The sequence below is a fragment of the Hyla sarda genome, chromosome 3 (genome assembly GCF_029499605.1).
Source record: "Hyla sarda isolate aHylSar1 chromosome 3, aHylSar1.hap1, whole genome shotgun sequence".
Classification (NCBI taxonomy): Eukaryota; Metazoa; Chordata; class Amphibia; order Anura; family Hylidae; genus Hyla; species Hyla sarda.
Window position 1 is genome coordinate 410,539,270 of NC_079191.1, and position 18,069 is coordinate 410,557,338.

At 42.3% G+C, this 18,069-nt stretch overlaps 1 protein-coding gene across 1 annotated transcript in view; it reads right to left on the reverse strand.

The window, feature by feature from the left end:
• PKDCC (protein kinase domain containing, cytoplasmic) overlaps positions 1-18,069 on the reverse strand; it is a 73,457-nt gene that overhangs the window by 7,726 nt on the left and 47,662 nt on the right. Inside the window, exons 2-5 of the mRNA XM_056568173.1 lie at positions 15,203-15,325; positions 11,867-12,138; positions 7,965-8,044; positions 5,980-6,087 (exon numbers count right to left, since the gene is read on the reverse strand). Of these exons, the coding sequence (XP_056424148.1) occupies positions 5,980-6,087; positions 7,965-8,044; positions 11,867-12,138; positions 15,203-15,325 (583 nt within the window). The remainder of the gene's footprint in view (positions 1-5,979; positions 6,088-7,964; positions 8,045-11,866; positions 12,139-15,202; positions 15,326-18,069) is intronic.

An 18,069-nucleotide genomic window follows, 5' to 3' on the forward strand; every position in this document is an offset into this window, starting at 1 on the left:
TTTGTAAGCTAAGCCCCACACTGTCTTACCACTAATGATCAAGGCTTTTGTCTCTTTAGAAAGGAAGCTTATTTAAATAAAGTCAATGGAATTCGAAGCCTCTCAGCAGTAAATCACATCATCAAAAGGTCAAAGTTCTGGTCAATTTCCAGACTAATGATTTTAAAACAAATAAATACTTGCCTAACACAAGAAATGGAGTCATAAATTTAAAGTTGGCATACGTCAAACTGGGAAAATTCAACCGGCAAAGAAAAACAATATGGAGACGAACCAAGATTTGGACATGGAATTCTTGACCTGCTCTTGTTTAGAATTAACATGAGATGCTTAAAGGATATGTCCACGCTCAATAAACCAAACACACATTACCATAAACCTCCTTTGAGGGGTTGTAATATAGACCCTAAAATTCTACTCTTTGTTTTTATATATCTATATATATATATATATATATATATATATATATATATATATCATCACAGTTGGGTATAAGCTTCTTAATATTTTTTAGTCATAAAAAAAAAATTATTGTAAAATGATAGACATACATATTGTAGTAATATCTCTACTGTTCATTTTTTAATTCTCGGTTTTCGAAGTGCTTAGGAATAAGTTTATTAACCCTATATTTTTTTTTATGTGCTTCACATAACTTCTCCCACAGACCAGCACTTTACTCAATCTTTGTTTTCTTTGGTTTATATATAGAATGTACCCTAATAAGGATTTGCCTCTCAACCAAAAATGCCTTGTGACCAGATTTCCATTGTTTTAAATAGCTGGAATTACCTTCAGTCTGATTTTAATCGCTCTTAATGACCAGTTATTTCAGCCCCAGCAAACCTGACTGGATTTTACTACCAACTTCAGCTACCAACTGGAAGGACGCCCGACATTCTTTTCCAGCCCCTCAGGTCAGTGACCCTCAAAGCCGTGTGGCATGTCTTTTAATGACAGTTCACACTGTACTTGGCTTTGTGTGAACCAAGGCGAGTCCATGAACTTTTCTTGTCATAACATGTATTTATCTCACTTATCAGATGTTGTAAAAGGATATTAGTATGTAATGCTTATCTCCTCAGTCTATTCTTACAGCTGTTTTTTTTTTCCATAATGTTGCGCTTGGTTTATACCTTGACAATAATGTACAGTAGTGATTCCCAAGCCCTGCCGGGGGGTACCGCAATGCTCCGTCAATTTTTTTTTAATCTCCCGCCCTGGCCTGCATGCCTGTGAATCAAGGTGGTGCAGGAGGGAAGGGAAGCCTGCATGCGCATTGCGTGTACATGTGCGCTGCGCACACAGTGTCCCCTCCCCCCTGCGGCGCCGTGAGTGAGTCACAGGTGCGCAGGCTGGGAAGGGGATATATGCAATGGGGATAGTGCGGCGGACCATCCACCCGGCCCCAGGACCATCCTCCCGGCCCCAGGACCATCCTCCCGGCCCCAGGATGGCCGTCACACCCCCTCCCATAGACTTGCATTGAGGGGGCAAGCGTGACGTCATACAGGGAGACGTTGCGTCACTATACTCAGTCCCGTGGTCGGAAGGCATAAGACTTGGAGCCTCCAGCGCTTCCTGCAGTGCTCACAGGTGGGTGCTGCATGCTAGATTGCGGGGATCCCCAGCGGTGGGATCCCCGCGATCAGACATCTTATCCCCTATCCTTTACACCCATGTACACAACTCTGTCACCTCCTACGCCCCCGTCACTCATGTACCTCCTCTACACACTTGTCACCCATGTACACTATTCTACACCCCTCTGTTACCCATATACACCCCTCTGTCCCCCATGTACACAATTCTACACCCCTCTGTTACCCCTTTACGCCCATCTGTCACTCCTCTACACCCCTCTGTCACCAATGTACACCCCTCTACACTCCTCTGTCACCCCTGTACACTCCTCTACACACCTGTCACCCAAGTACACCTTCCTACACCCCTCTGTTACCCGTTTATACCTATACACCCCTGTATTCCTCTTCACTTGTAAAAGGGGAATCTGGAGGCTGATGCAGGAAAAGTGCGGAGCCTAATAGGTTTGTTTTCCAGGTTTAACAGTGAAGAATTGTGACTGGAAGAAATCGTTATGATGACCTGGAGAAGAGAAGGGAACGACGCTGATTTTAGAACAGTTGCTGTATTGCGGAGTTGCTGTATAAAGCAGCACTGTAATCTACCTAGCCAACAGATAAATAGATGTTGTGCATTGCGGCTGTTTGACCCCAATGCCCCCCCCCCCCCCCCACACACACACACACACTTTTTTTTGTAGGGGTACCCCGCGTAATTTTTTTTACCCGAGCCGAAAAAGGTTTTGAAACACTGATGTAAAGCTTTACAAGTACCTTAGCTATAACATAGCAATGCATTTTTTTAAATCAGTGCCACTGTTGTCCATAGGTTGTTCCTGGTATTGCAGCTCGGTCTCATTTACGTGAATGATGGGGCTGAGCTGCAAAACTACATGAAGACTATAGATAAGGGTGGCACTGTTTCTAAAAGTAGGAAGCTACATTTTTCTTATTTCACAGAACCCTTAAAGTTTGGTTGTACAGGTAAATATATGCCTGGGATGATGTAAAAATAATAAAGCAATACTCATCTACCCTAAGCCCCCACCAATGTCACCCTGATGTTCTGGTTCCCTGCTTGTTACCACTACTTCCTGGCCCCTGTTGATGCATCATCACCTTAGGAACGGCCTGGCTTCACCAATAACTGGCCACCAGGGACACAACTATGGGGGGTGCAGAGGTAGCATTCGCACCATAACCCTGGTGTCTGACTTTATATGTAACTCCCATGTCACTTCCTCTAAGGAAGAGGCAGCACTTTATGTCGACAGCAGTCCCTAGTTGTATTGCGCGACCGTCCTTTAGCCGCAGCAGCAGTCGTTGCTAGTCATCATTCTTATTGGCTACCACCAGTGCTGATAATTTTGAACAGGCAACTGGCGCCGTGGCCACTTTAAACCAGTGAGCAGCAGTGGCTACTGGGAATGAAGAGTCTGAGTAAGGCGGGTCAAGGGGGGAAATAGAGTGACACAAGGGATCAAGGGGGGAATTAATTGACACAGGGGATCAAAGGAGAGACGAAGTGGCACAGGGGATGATGAAGAGGGAATAAAGTGGCAAAGAGGTTGATGAAGAGGAGGAATGAAGTGGCATAGGGGTTGATGAAGAGGGGGAATGAAGTGGCACAGGGGAGGACAAAGGGGGTGATGAAGTGGCAGAGGGGTCAAGGAAGAGGGGGAATGAAGTGGCACAGGGGGTGATGAAAAGGGGGAATGAAGTGGCACAGGGGGGGACAAAGGGAGTGATGAAATGGCACAAGTGATCAAAGGGTTGAATGAAATAGCACAGGGGGTGATCAAGGGGGAATGGAATAATAATAATGAATAATGGAACTAATACTGGAAGCCTTTGCCTAGGAATAACAAAAAAACTGGGCATTGAAATTCCACTTGTGATAATTCAGAAGCCCCAGTAGAAAAAAATAAAAAATGGTGGGTTCATCCAACCTTTGCCTATGGGAAGAGGGCATCATTTCTGTTCTTTTGATTTGTCAATAAGTGCAAGATTCCTTACAGACATATATATATAGCAGCAAAATGCTATTTTGCCAATGGAGTAAAAATAATAATTAAAAAAAATCTGGATCTCAAACATAAAACCCATTCTATTGGGCTTGGCGTGCCAATGTCTTTATTACAAAGGAAAAACTAATAGGACTCCAAATCTCCCCTTGGTAGTACGGCCCATGGTTCTACAGCTTTGTAAGCCTGGGAGTACAGTGCGCCAGGGCTGTTGCTGCTGAAACAACGTTCGGAGTACATTAGAATTTAAAGCACTATAAATGTTTTACAACTCAAACATTTTTAAAGCTTAAGACCTACATTTTTTTGTAACCCGATCAGGGTTCACCTTGTTAAACCTTGTTTTATGTGAACGCTGGGCTTCGCATGCTGTTTCACTGGATTTTTAGAGTAATTGTTAATATCACTTTTCACACTTGGTGTTGTTCAAAGAAATCGCTTTTTTCCTATCGAAAACAGTGGGGTGACGCGTGAAGGGCAACCGCTCCATATGTTATACGGCTCGCTTTTTTTTCTTTTCTTCTTTTTCTGGTATAACAGGCATTTTATGAAGGATTTGAAACACTAGAAGAAGGATAAATCAGCCATCAAAAGGCATGTGTTCTCTTTACTACAAACACTTTCATTTCCTCGCTTTACAATTCTGGCTTATTATTGATACACAGAGGCATAACAGGGCCCCCAGTGCCGAATTTAGAACAGGCCACCCCCTCCGATTGTTATGTGTAATTTAGAACACTAGACTCCTCGTATGGGGCAGAGGGTCTCCTTAGACCAGTGTTTCCCAAACAGAGGGCTTTTAATTGTTGCAAAATTACAACTCCCTGCAATGCTGGAGGCACCATGGTTGGGAAACATTGCCTTAAAATTAAGGGCCTTGGTGTGACCCCAGCACTACACCCCTTGTAAAACTCCCTTTTGATAATTCTAAAGTGGCATGAAAAGAACTAAAATAGAGAAATAGGGACTTAAAAAAAACACATATTTCTAGTCTGGTAATGTTAAAGGGGTTATCCAACATAAGGGGACTTTACTAATTACCTGTCATACAGTAATGGACATGCTTACTATGGATCCATGCTTGTGTTGGTGGTAAATGGCCGTGTCCTGTGTCCCTCATCACGCTGCTGGCTTGTTTATGTGAACTGGCTATATCCTATTTCTGTGCCCTCTCTCCAACATCAATCACCAGGGTCCCTTGTTTCTAGGTGGGAGGTGACTTATCTTTCTTCCACACATCAACCATCCCACCCATTGCAGCACAGCTAGACTACCATGCATGCTGTGCTTGAAACTACAATTTCCTGCAGTCCTCTGGAGAATGATCTCCCTCCCACCCAGTGGTCGCTCTCCTACAGACAACACTCATTTTGCATGCTGATAAATATGAACATCCGGAGCAAAGATCTCATAAGAGTTGCGAGACCAGCCATCACACACAGGTACAGACACTACATTGAACTACACTAAATTTACAGTCAATGTCCATGTAAGGTGCAAAGAATGTTCGGCATTGTGAGAATCCTAGGCCCCTCCAATCAGCTAAGATTGAGCGGTCTACTGATTGGATGTTTGAGTTGTCAGTCAGAGATGAGAGAAGAGGCCAGGACACTCTCAAAGAAAAAGATCCTGCCCCCTGGGCACTTGCAGCAGACAGGACCTCCTACATGTATCTCTGTCTTACAAGTTGCATGATTTAGACAGGTATGCATTTTCTCCCCTCCCCTGCTTTATGGACCAGTGAAGACAAGTCCATTTTAAAGGGGTTTCCTTGGACATTCATATTGATGACCGATCCTTAAAGGGGTACTCCGGTGAAAAACTTTTTTTTTTTTAATCAACTGGTGCCAGAAAGTTAAACAGATTTGTAAATTACTTCTATTAAAAAATCTTAATCCTTTCTGTACTTATTAGCTGCTGAATACTACAGCTGGAATCCTTTCCTTACACTGTTGTAGGTAATTGATAAGAAGGTGTCCACATGGTGGTGCTTTAGAGAAATAGTCTTACTGCTCCTTTAATAAACATACACATAGTCAAATATAACCAAATAAACCATATCTACCATTGGATCTGAATTCATTTGGATGTATCCTTTAAATATTTATTATATCATATTTTTTGCTTGATTTTAAGTTATTAATTTACAGGATATTTTAGATATTTTTTCACACTCCCCTTATTTATGATGGTTATCTGTACTTATTAATACTTAGATTCCACTCCTAATAGACTGGATACACATACAGCCTCAGCCTTTACTATCCAAACGCTCCACAATGGAATGTTTGTATTATTTTAGCGATGGCAGGCATAATTACACGGCGATGACAGCCTTCACTCCGCGGACAATGAAATGAGTAAATACTTACCAGCTTTCGGTACATGTGTAGCATTTGACAGGTATAGGCCGCTCTTGTATAAGTAAAGGACCTTCTCAAACTGTGCAGAAGTTTCATCGATGCCCCAACGCAGTTCACCTGAATAACGGGGAAAAGAAGTAAATTTCCTGTTCATGGAACATTCTAAGTAGTCACCTTAACACCCTACTAGGGAATGTAAAGATATTTAAGTGATCGGTTTAACATCTGCATTTTAAAAGGGGTGTGAGGATACCCAAGTACAGGGAAATAGTGTCCCTGTGCAGTGCCTTAGACTGGCCAAGGGCCCCTCTGCCACATAAGAAGACACCAGTATTTTCAATAGCATATGATCAGTGTAGGGCCCTGTGACAGATTTTGTATTGGGGCTCAGGGTCTTTAAGTTATGCCAAGTAATGCAAGATATTTATGAAAGCATCATGGTCATTTCATATGGCAAAAATAGCAGTTTTGGCCTGGCCATCAATGTGTGATCTGACTCCTAGAATCCTCATGATCAATAGGAATAAAAAGAGTGACAGCACGGGCTAAACTGCAGAGGCAGGTATAACCACATGCACACGTTAATGTAGTGAAAATGAACATGTCAGCAGGAGAACATACTGTATAACTAACTATATGGCTAGATAGGGGTAGTCATCAGGATTCTGGCCATACTTTTTTATTTTAAAAGTGCTTTCCAGTACCGAGATATAAGCCTCTTTTTTCATAGGTAAATGAGGCTCAAGTGCCCATAGGGTGTTTCCCAGCATGGCAAGAGCTGGGGGTTAGGCAGCCCATCTCCTATTTTTCAGTTCTATTTCTACTGTCACTCAAAGGTGGTGTAGGCATATGCAAGCGAGTACAAAGGGAGTAAAGAAAGGAGATCTGCTGACTAAATACTGACTCTTGCCATGCTGGGGACTGCTCTCTGGGCACTTAAGCCTCATTTGCATATATAAAAGGCTTATATCTTGCCACTGGAAAGTACTATGGAGATTAAAAAGGTATGTCTGGAGTCCCAATTACTAGGCATATACTTAGGCACACCCTTGTATTTATTCTGATAGACCTGCTTGACTGATCTCTGCTTATGATTTATTCGCAAATGTCTGGACCCATGCTGCACTGTAAGCACCACTTTTGCTAAAAAAGTAGAAATGCAAAGACTATCAAATCAAATATTGTACCCATTTACCTATAAGTTTAAAATTAAACTGTGCACAAAATTAATACACTGTGTTATGCCTGGTGTAACCATCTGAGGGGGTGGAGCACATCACAAGTATGAAAAGATACCCAATAAGAGAAGCAATGTGTCATGCCCACCCCTGAGGTCCTGCACAATACATGACAGAGTATCAGCTTTGTTTCTTTAATGGAAGTGGCACAGTCCAATATCGGTGACGCAACATATCTTAGTTTAACATCATCTGCCTTAAACACCAATATAAGTCGAGTTTGAAGCTATGATAGGTGGTCAGTCACAGCAGCAGCAAAGCTGATCACACAGCTGTAGCTAGAGGTATTATCTATCAATTACAACTTATCACGTCTGGCACTTAAATGGGTACTCTCATGCCCCAGCCTTCTGAACATCAGGTTCAGAAGGCTTGGAGCAGCGGCTAGGGTCACGATGTCACGGCCACGCCCCCTCGTGACAACACACCACACCCCCTGCATTGATGTCTGTGGGAGGGGGCATGACAGTCACCACGCCTTCTCCCATAGACATCAATGGAGGGGACGTGGTGTGAAGTTGTGACCGCGGCCGCTGCTCCAAGCCTTCTGAACCGGATGTTCAAAAGGCTGGGGCATGGGAGTACCCCTTTAAGGTGTTGCTATGGGGAACAAAGGTTGCCGTCACACTTTCAGAGCTTGTGGTTGTCCAATTACTCCAGTGCTACCCAAGATGTCCCCAGTATATAAATGTCACATGGAGAGTGGGGGTCCATGTTACGGAATTTACTGAACTTACATCTAAGGCTTGCACATACCTGTTGCATTCACTATAGCATCCAGCAATGGCCTGAGAGAAGACGGTGCACTGTGAGGGAGGAGGTAAGTAAAGAAAAACCTAAAAATAAATGTAAAAAAATTCCATGTTCATTAACAGAAAAAAAAAATGTCATGTAAGGTTACAATCTACAAATAAACTGTTGAATTCCAACCAGTATTGAATGGCTAAACTCTTCAGGAAGCATAGCCGTATATCATAATGAGAAAAAATACTGAAGTGACCGTAACCCAGCAGTCTGCCATAGTGAAAACCAGGCCGGCTAGACACAAAGCTGCCTTGTAATCACCTGTGAAGGCCCCATTAACACAGCAGCCTGCTCGGGAGCTTAGAGGATTGTGGCTATTTGTGAGGATGTCTGGTACTTGGATAAAATTTATGGCACTTGTATCACCATTGGAAGATGCTTACATTCTCTGGGTGAGTTCCACAACTATTTGAAGCCCGCTAGGACCAGAAAACTTGGAAAAGGATATGGAAATTATAGCAAACATAAGTAAAACACACATTCAAACAGAAAACAAGGGATTGAAATCAATGAAATGTCTGAATAAGAAATAATGTTATAACTTAAGTAAGTGGTAGTTGGAAAGGTGAATACATTTTCCTGGAAAATTAAAAAATGTAATAAAATATGAAAATATTATTTTATTTTTAGAATACTTTAGTTGGGAATACATATTTTCAGTGCCTTTCCATTCTGTCTATTTTCTCCCTTAAAAGGAACCCATCAAGATGAAAATGTGGGCCTCATTTGCGGGCCTCATTTTATAGAGAAGAATGAGCCGAACAGATTGATATATAGTTTTGTAGGAAAAAATCCAGTGTACCTTGTTATGTATTGCCCTAATTTTCTATACATAAAGGCCTTAGGAGTCTAGCGGGTGGTCCTTGTATGATTGTGCATTTAAAAGTAACTGTCAGTCATTGAGTAGGACCACCCACTGGACTCCTAATCGGTTTAGGTTTCCAGAGGTTGGAGCCCCACCAAACCTAATGTGATGGTATATTGAAGTGATATATGCAATACAAATGACGTCTTGGAATTCCCACATTGTAAATAACGATAGTTTGATTAACCCTTGCACTCAGAGCCCCACCAAACTCCACCATACCCTTCAGGTAATTTCAGGCGTACAGCCATTCATTGATTGCCCTGCAAATGTGTGTTACCTATATTGCAGTGATATGTCATCACTTTACAAGTTTATTTTACTACTATACAGTGTTTGTCTATGCAACTACATAGTAAAACCCTAAAGATAAAAATGTTTATTTTATGTTATTTTTTTTAAGAGTGCCCTACTGTTGGTATCCCCATTGATTAGCAGCCATATATTGAAGAACAAAAGAAAACGCTCAGTTTCCCTATAGTGCCCCCACAGGAGAAATGAAGCATTGCGCCATTCTCTAAATCAGTAGGTCTGTGTAATGCACAAACATGCCGTGTCCTCCAGATAGAGACTGTCTTTGTAGCCACAGCAACTTATTAATAGAGAAATTCTGGCAATAAAACTACAATGTGGTGATGCTTTTTATGCCTTTCTGTAATAATTGCGAAGATTCACTTAGATTTTTTAATATATGTTTATGAACTGTTTCAAATACCGTACAAAGGTTAAAAAGTTACTGTAACCATCCCAGGCCACAATTCGCGAATAAGAGTGTTTATAAACTGAATCTAATTTGTTTCTATGAACTGCAGAAACTTTTTACAGAGTTTTTGTAAAATATTTTAGTAGGCCTATTGTAGACTCTGGTCTGTTTCCCTTTGAGAGATGTTTACGAGTCGGGCCAGAGTTTTGATATGCCATAGCTTGCCAAGTACCCCTATAATCTATTTACTAGCGGTTGGGTTGAGATGAATAAAGAGTTTCCACAAGAAGTCCATTTACTGCAGTTCATTTTCATCATGGACTTTTAGTTTGTTGAAATCGCCGACCGTGGCCTAATGTAAAGTGTCATAAATCAGCACACGCTCCCTGTCTGCTGAAAGGAACAGAGAGGATCCCCCCACAACCCTCTGTCTTCTCAACACTGACTCAGCCCCAACAAGGCCAACAAGGCTTCTGTGAGTTCAAAGAGGATCGAGAAAACATAGCAGATTAAAGGGATGAGAGAAGGAAAGTGCAGAAGGTCGTGTGTTAATCATGAGATGAAATATGTAAGGTCAACACCGCACCGTAATGTCCTCTACACCCAGAGCACAGATTAGAGGAAAGAAGAAAATCTATAGAAAAATTATATTCTAACATCATGCAAAACATATGACAAAAAATGATAGCTGCAAAGGTTGTCTATCTGTTTTTCTATCTGTATATCTATATCTAATTTCCATCTATACATCTCTCATTTCTATATCTCATATCTATCTATCTCATATATATCTATCTCATATCTATCTATCTCTCTATCTATCTATCTGATATCTATCTATCTCATATCTATCTATCTCATATCTATCTATCTCATATCTATCTATCTCATATCTATCTATCTCATATCTATCTATCTATCTATCTCATATCTATCTATCTATCCATCTATGTATCTCATACCTATCTATCTATCTATCTTTTATCTATCTCATATCTATCTATCTATCTTTCTACCTCTCATATCTATCTATCCATCTATCTTTCTCTCTCATATCTATCTATCTATCTCATATCTATCTATCTCATATCTATCTATCTATCTATCCATTTATCTCATATCTATCTATCTTCCTATCTATCAATTTAATATCTATATATTTCATAATGATCTATCTCTCACATTTTTCTGTCCATCTATCTAGTTAGCTCTCTATAGATTATCTATTTATGTTTCTAACTATCTATCTATTCCATATCTATGTATCTATCTTTTTAATACCTTTCTCTCTTTCTATCCATCTAAACAAGAAAAGGCTTAAAGTGTACCCGTCAGATCCAACAAAAAACATTTTTTTAAATATATCACTCAGTACCTAATCCTGACCATGTACATCTAATTTTTGTGTCTAGCACCTTTATTTATTACACCTTTTAATTTAGCTCACTAGTCTGAATTCCTCTCAAAGGGAGGGGGTGTGGCCTCACTGTGCAGGTCTCCGCCCCCTCCCTCAGTATACTGTCTGCTCACATCTCCCCTAGCATTAGCAAAACTACAACTCCCAGCTTGTCCTCACTGACAGTAGCGGGACACAAGCTGACAGTGGGAGGATTTTTCCTCCAGCTCTGAGCCCTGCACTCACAGCTGTCAATCAAGGAAGTGTGTCCATGACATAGGTGATGATGCATGGACACAGCAGGGCTAGTATGTGTCCAAGCAGGCAGGGTGGGGGGCAGTTGTTTGACTGGCTTTTTCAGTATAAAATACTGGAAATTGTCTAATGAAAGCAACTGAAAAACCTATTGGTTATACATGCTTTACAACATATCAAAAGTTTTTGTATCTGACAGTGCCCATTTAAGCACTTCAATAGTAGTGATTTTTTTTTTTTTATGTTTCAGTCCTCTCCAGGACCTTTCTCATTCTGTTCCGATCTATCTATCTATAAATCTATCTATTTATTTATCTATATTTCTGTCTGTCTACCTATCATATCTCATATCGATCTATCTCATATCTATATCATATCATTTCTATCTATCTATCATCTATCTATCTCATTTATTTCGTCACGTGTTTTTATCTATCTACCTGGTGGTCCATTGCCATCAAACCTCCCGTTCACTTCTATGGAGTAACGGGACAGTTAAACCATTCGGCCCTTTCTATATTCCATCTCTCTTGAATCTATCATACATGTCTCATATCCAGTGGCCATCCCACCCTCCTAGGCTAGCCAATTCCATAGTCCAGTCAGTCTGTAGAGAACATAAAGATGTGTTGTACCTGTAGGCATTGTAAAGGTTCCTCTTCTCATTCATGTTCTGACATTTTCCTTCGACAGAACATTGAAGTGTAAAGTTCCTTGCTGGGAATTCCATGAAACAGTCCTCGCTTCTTGTACACGGTGTCTCCTCCATGCTTGCATCGTCTAAGTCCGTCACCTTCAGTTCACCATCGACGATTACAAACTGGCGGGGGCGGAAATCCAGCAGAGTTATGGAGCCCAGAGGGGAATGGGCCAGGTAATGCAACAGCCGGACTAAGCTTAGGCAGATCTGGAATATACAACATGTGGAAACAAATTAAATATGTCTTCCTGTTGTAATATTTCAATGACATTCCACTTCATAAGCTAAAAACAACCAATGTAGACAGCAGTGCATTGAGGGGGCTCAGATAGTATGGGGAAAAAAGCTGTGTCTGTTTCCAAAAGGCAACCAGCACATTATGTAGGGGGATTTATCGAGCAGAAAATTGGGCCATTTGGTGTAAAAAAATAAAATAATAATAATAATTTTTGGTTTGTGCAAACATTTGGTCCATTATGCCATGCGCAAGCCAAACATTTTTTTGTTTTTGTTTGCACAAGCCACTTTTGAAAAAGTGGGTGTGGCTTTGTGGCAAAGGGGAGGGGACATTGCATTCCACTACAGTCACTATAATTTATACCAGTATTAGCTCATAACTCCCGGCCAATCACAAGAAAAAGGGTCAAGTGTGAACATTGTCGAGCACTGAACTCATGTACAGAAGTCCCACAGCAGTGGCCGAGAATACGGGCTGATGACCATTCACTCTGGTGATTGGTGGGCTCCCAACAGTTTGATCCACCACTAATTTTGAATAACCCTTTAAAGGGGTTACTCTGTCCCTTAACATTGTATCCCTTATCCCAGTGGTCAGCAAGCTGCGGCTCGCGAGCCACATGCGGCTCTTCACGTACTTTAATGCGGCTCTGGTAACATACAAGGGCCTGATACTAGTATCAGGACCTTGTATGCAGAGCAGCAGCGGCCGCATAGTGCCGACCACTGCTGTATACTAAAAACCAGGGTGCCTCCAGATGTTGTGAAACTACAACTCCCAGCATGCCCGGACCGGCAAAGGCTGGAGGCCCCCTGGTTTTTAGTATACAGTATTAGTTTTTACCTGCTCTGGCCGGCCCCCGCCTGCAGCCGCACACAGGAGCCGGCCCGGGCAGATAATCATAGGTTTTCCTATGCCGGGCATCCATTTCGGGACATAAGGATGTCCGCGGGTCACTTAGCATTCTCCGCTGCCGCGCGTCCTCCTGCGGTCTTCCACCTCTCTATGGTTGTACGCAGTGACGTCCCGTGCGTACAACCATAGAGGCGCAGGAGGACCGGAGGAAGACGCGCGCCGGACGGAGCCTGGTAAGTGACCGGCGGCACGTCATCTTCAGTGTTCCGGACACCGCTCCTCCGGTCCCGGCACCTACTGCTATGGTCCATAGGCCATAGCAGTAGATGGTGACCCCGGGCCGGAGGAGCGGTGACCGGAACACTGTGGGGGGCAGTACACAGACATAAAGCCTCCAGCTGTACACTGTATATGGCTGGAAGCTGTATGTCTTGTGGGGGGGGAGCTGCCTACCATTGTGGGGGGAACTATACTGCTAACTATTGTGGGGGAACTATACTGCCAACTATTGTGGGGGGACTATACTGCCAACTATTGTGGGGGAACTATATTGCCAACTATTGTGGGGGAACTATACTGCCAACTATTGTGGGGGAACTATGCTGCCAACTATTGTGGGGGGGGGGGGAGCTGCCTACCATTGTGGGGGAACTATACTGCCAACTATTGTGGGGGAACTATACTGCCAACTATTGTGGGGGGGGGAGGGAGCTGCCTACCATTGTGGGGGAACTACACTGCCAACTATTTTGGGGGGGAGCTGCCTACCATTGTGGGGGAACTCTACTGCCAACTATTTTGGGGGGGAGCTGCCTACTATTGTGGGGAACTTCCTAATATTGTGGGTGGGGGGGGGAAGCTGTTAGCTATTGTGGGGGAGCTGCCTACTATTGTGGGGGAGCTGCTGACCTAATGTGGGGGAGCTGCTGACCTAATGTGGGGGAACTGCTCACCTAATGTGGGGGAGCTGTCTACTATTGTGGGGGAACTGCTGACCTAATGTGGGGGAGCTGCCTACTATTGTGGGGGAACATGCTGCCTACCTAATGTGGGGGGAACTATACTGCCTACCTAATGGGGGGGGACTACAAGGTACCGTACATCACGGTAGGAGGGGTAGTCTTACACTGCGAGTATATCCCAAACTCTATATTTTAACTGTGAAAGTTGGGGGTTGACTTATACACCGGCATATACGGTATATGTGAGGGGCACATGTCAGGGGGCATTATATGTGGGGGCACATGACAGGGGGCATTATAAGTGAGGGGCACATGTCAAGGGGGTATTATATTGTGAGGGGCACAAGACATGGGGTATTATATATAAGGGGCACATGTCAGGGGGGCATTATATGTGAGGGGCACATGTCAGGGGGCATTATATTGTGAGGGGCACAGGACATGGGGTATTATATATAAGGGGCACATGTCAGGGGGGCATTATATATGAGGAGCACATGGCAGGGGGGCATTATATGTGGGGGCAAATGACAGGACCCCCCGTCATGTGCCCCCACATATAATAAAAACTTATTGAAACTAAAAACAGTGTACCATCCTATGTATTTTCGTTTTAAAAATGTGGCTCTCAAAATAAATTTCAATCGTGGTTTTGGCGAGATTTGGCTCAGTTGAAAAAAAAGGTTGCCCACCACTGCCTTATCCAAAGGATAGGGGATAAGATGTCTGATCGCGGGGGTCCCTCCGCTGGGACCCCACGATCTCCCTGATGCACCAGGCGTTCGTTTAGAACGCTGGGCGCAGTGCCGGAGGCTCGTGATGTCACAGCCACGCCCCCTTAATGCACTGGTGCCACACCCCCTCCCATAGACTTGCATTGAGGGGCCATGACATACTGAGGGGCGTGGCTGTGTCATCACGAGCCTCCGGCGCAGCATTGCCAGTCTTCCTGCATGGAGCGAAGTTCGCTGTGTGCACCAGATGACTAAGGTGCCGCAGCGGAGATAGTGGGGATCCCAAGCGGCGGGACCCCCACGATCAGACATCGTATCCCCTATCCTTTGGACAATGGATAAGATGTCTAGGGGCAGAGTACCCCTTTAAAACCTTTTTGCTTTCATCTTCCCATTCCTTAGTGATGCCGTAAAAAATAATAATTTCTGTCTTATAAACAAGAAAAAGTTAATTAGTGATCCATAAGGAACTGTGCACTTACTCGAAATCTGTCCTCCCAAGAAGACTGTAAGAGCTGAATCATCTCCAGAGGGGAACCCAATTCAATGATGGTGGTCAGGGTGTCAGATATGTCATTACTGTCTTGATAGCAGTATCCATAAAGCTGAAAGAATACAATATGAAGCAGGTGATGTTATTTTGAACAAAAAGAGATACCAAAACTCAGTCAAACATATACAGCCTTTCACTGTCCGGGCATGCTTGGAGTTGGAGTTTTGTAACAGCTGGAGACACACTGGTTGGAAAACACTGCTCTTAGTAAAAAATGTATGTGGTACATCTTACCAAAACATAATCCTTTCTAATATACATAATTAAAAAATGTATCTCCTTTTTATAGAAATCATGGCTTATAAAAAAAATGACAACTAGGGCACCCCATACCATCCAGAACATAATCCTGCAGCATCATCTTTGTCCAAGCTGAAGCACAGGCCTGGACAAAGTCCAGGAAGTGAAGGTGGGACTAGCACTCATGAAAACAGAAAGGAGGGGGTTACAAAGCAGCCTGCAGTAATTGGATGAAGACCCAGCACAGCACAACAGAGTCAGGGAGGAAGTGAATGTATGGTGAGTAAGGGCGGGCTCAGAGCTTGCCTCGGACATGCCCCTTCCTGAGCAGTGGATGTCAAAATGAGTGAGCAGCAGAACAGGGAGATTTGTGAGCTAAATACAGAAGTTAGACACATTAATTAAATGTAAAGCATCTTTGTGACCTAGTCAGTAACGTCTATAAGCATTATTTTTTTTCTGTGATATGACAGGGATTTATTTTATTGTTTCTTTATAGTTAAATGCAAATGGGAAAAGAAAACAATCAAAGTTTAAATTGCTGCAAAATGACCAACATTTTTCTAATCCACAATTTTCTAATTCTGATTCTGATTGGGTGACTGTTACTAGTGGGGACCACAGGGGTCAGTCTTGGGTCCTGTTCTATTTAATAAATTCATTAATGACCTTGTAGAGGGGCTGAATAGTAAAGTAGCAATCTTTGCAGATGATACTAAACTCTGTAAAGCGGTAAACACTATAGAGGACAGTGCACTGTTACAAATGGATCTGGATAGGTTGGAGGTTTGGGCTGGGAAGTGGCAGATGAGGTTCAACACTGATAAATGTGAGGTAATGCACATGGGGAAGAAAAATCCGGGACAGGGTTATGTATTTAATGGGAAAACACTTGGGCGACTGTCGTGGAAAAGGACTTGGGAGTCTTAGTTAACAGTAAATTTAGCTGTAGTGACCAGTGTCGGGCAGCTGCTGCCAAGGAAAATAGAATCATGGGGTGCATCAATAGGGGCATAGATGCCCACGACAAGGAAATAATTCTACCACTGTACAAATCACTAGTCAGACCACACATAGAATACTGTGTACAGTACTGGGCACCAGCGTACAAGAAAGATATAGTGGAGCTGGAGAGGGTTCAAAGACGGGCAACCAGGGTAATAAGGGAATGGGAGGACTACAGTACCCAGAAAGCTTATCAGAATTAGGGTTATTTAGTTTAAAAAAAAGAAGGCTTAGGGGAGACCTAATAACTATGTATAAATATATCAGGGGGCCGTACAGAGATCTCTCCCATGACCTATTTATACCAGGACTGTATCTATAACAAGGGGGCATCCTCTATGTCTAGAGGAAAGAAGGTTTCTAAACCACCACAGACGGGGGTTCTTTACTGTAAGAGCAGTGAGACTGTGGAATTCTCTGCCTGAGGAGGTGGTCATGGGGAACTCTGTAAGAGTTCAAAAGAGGTCTGGATGCATTTTTGGAGAATAATAACATCGCTGGTTGTGTATACTAGATTAATAGGGACAGAACGTTGATTCAGAGATTTATTCTGATGCCATATTTGAGTCGGGAAGGAATTTTTACCTCTAGTATGAGGGTTTTTTGCCTTCCTCTGGATCAACTCAGTAGGGACTCATTAGGGATATAGGTTGAACTTTGTGGACTCTGGTCTTTTTTCAATCTTATGAACTATGTTACTAATATAATATTCAAAACTATTTTCTCAAACGTAGCCATTTTTGGCATCAATGCTGATTTTATGTATGTTTTTTGCGTCAAATGGAGAGTAGTTGCGCCAAAGTTATCAATTGTCACAACCAAGTTTGTAATTTTGGTTCAAATGCAGCCCTACAAAAGGCGCAGACTCCTGCCCCAGAATTCCAGGCAAAAATTTCTGGCTGTGTGGCAACAGCTGAAAAGTGTTAAATCTGACCTTTGAATTTTGCCAGGTTCACAAAGGTAAATCTTACACAGCTAGGTCCTTTTTGTATATTTAAAAATGTATATAAAAAAAATCACAGTTATGTGACGTTCCTAAAGCATATTAAAAAAAAACTTTTATTATTGTGTAACACATTTTATTTAAACAAAAAAAATTGTTTATGTGTAACTGCTACACTATTTTAAAGTAAACAAACATTTGTACCACACTTTGGTTGGTCACACTTTTCTCTGTCATTTTTTTCTTGGTGTAATTTTGCAACTTAACGAGCATGATTGCGCCCAAAATTGCGCCAAAACAAAAAGTCGCAATTGACGAATTTCACACAAAGGCATGATATCAACTGAAATCACGACTTACACCATCAAATCAGTGATAAAGTTCTAAACCATTTGGCGCAACTGATTGTTGCAAAAAGTAACATATAAAGAAAATTGTGACAAATAACAGTCAAAAACACTGTGTAAAATCCTTCATACATACCCCCCAATATTAAAGGGGTATTCCAGGCAGAAACTTTTTTTTATATATATCAACTGGCTCCGGAAAGTTAAACACATTTGTAAATTACTTCTATTAAAAAATCTTAATCCTTCCAATAGTTATTA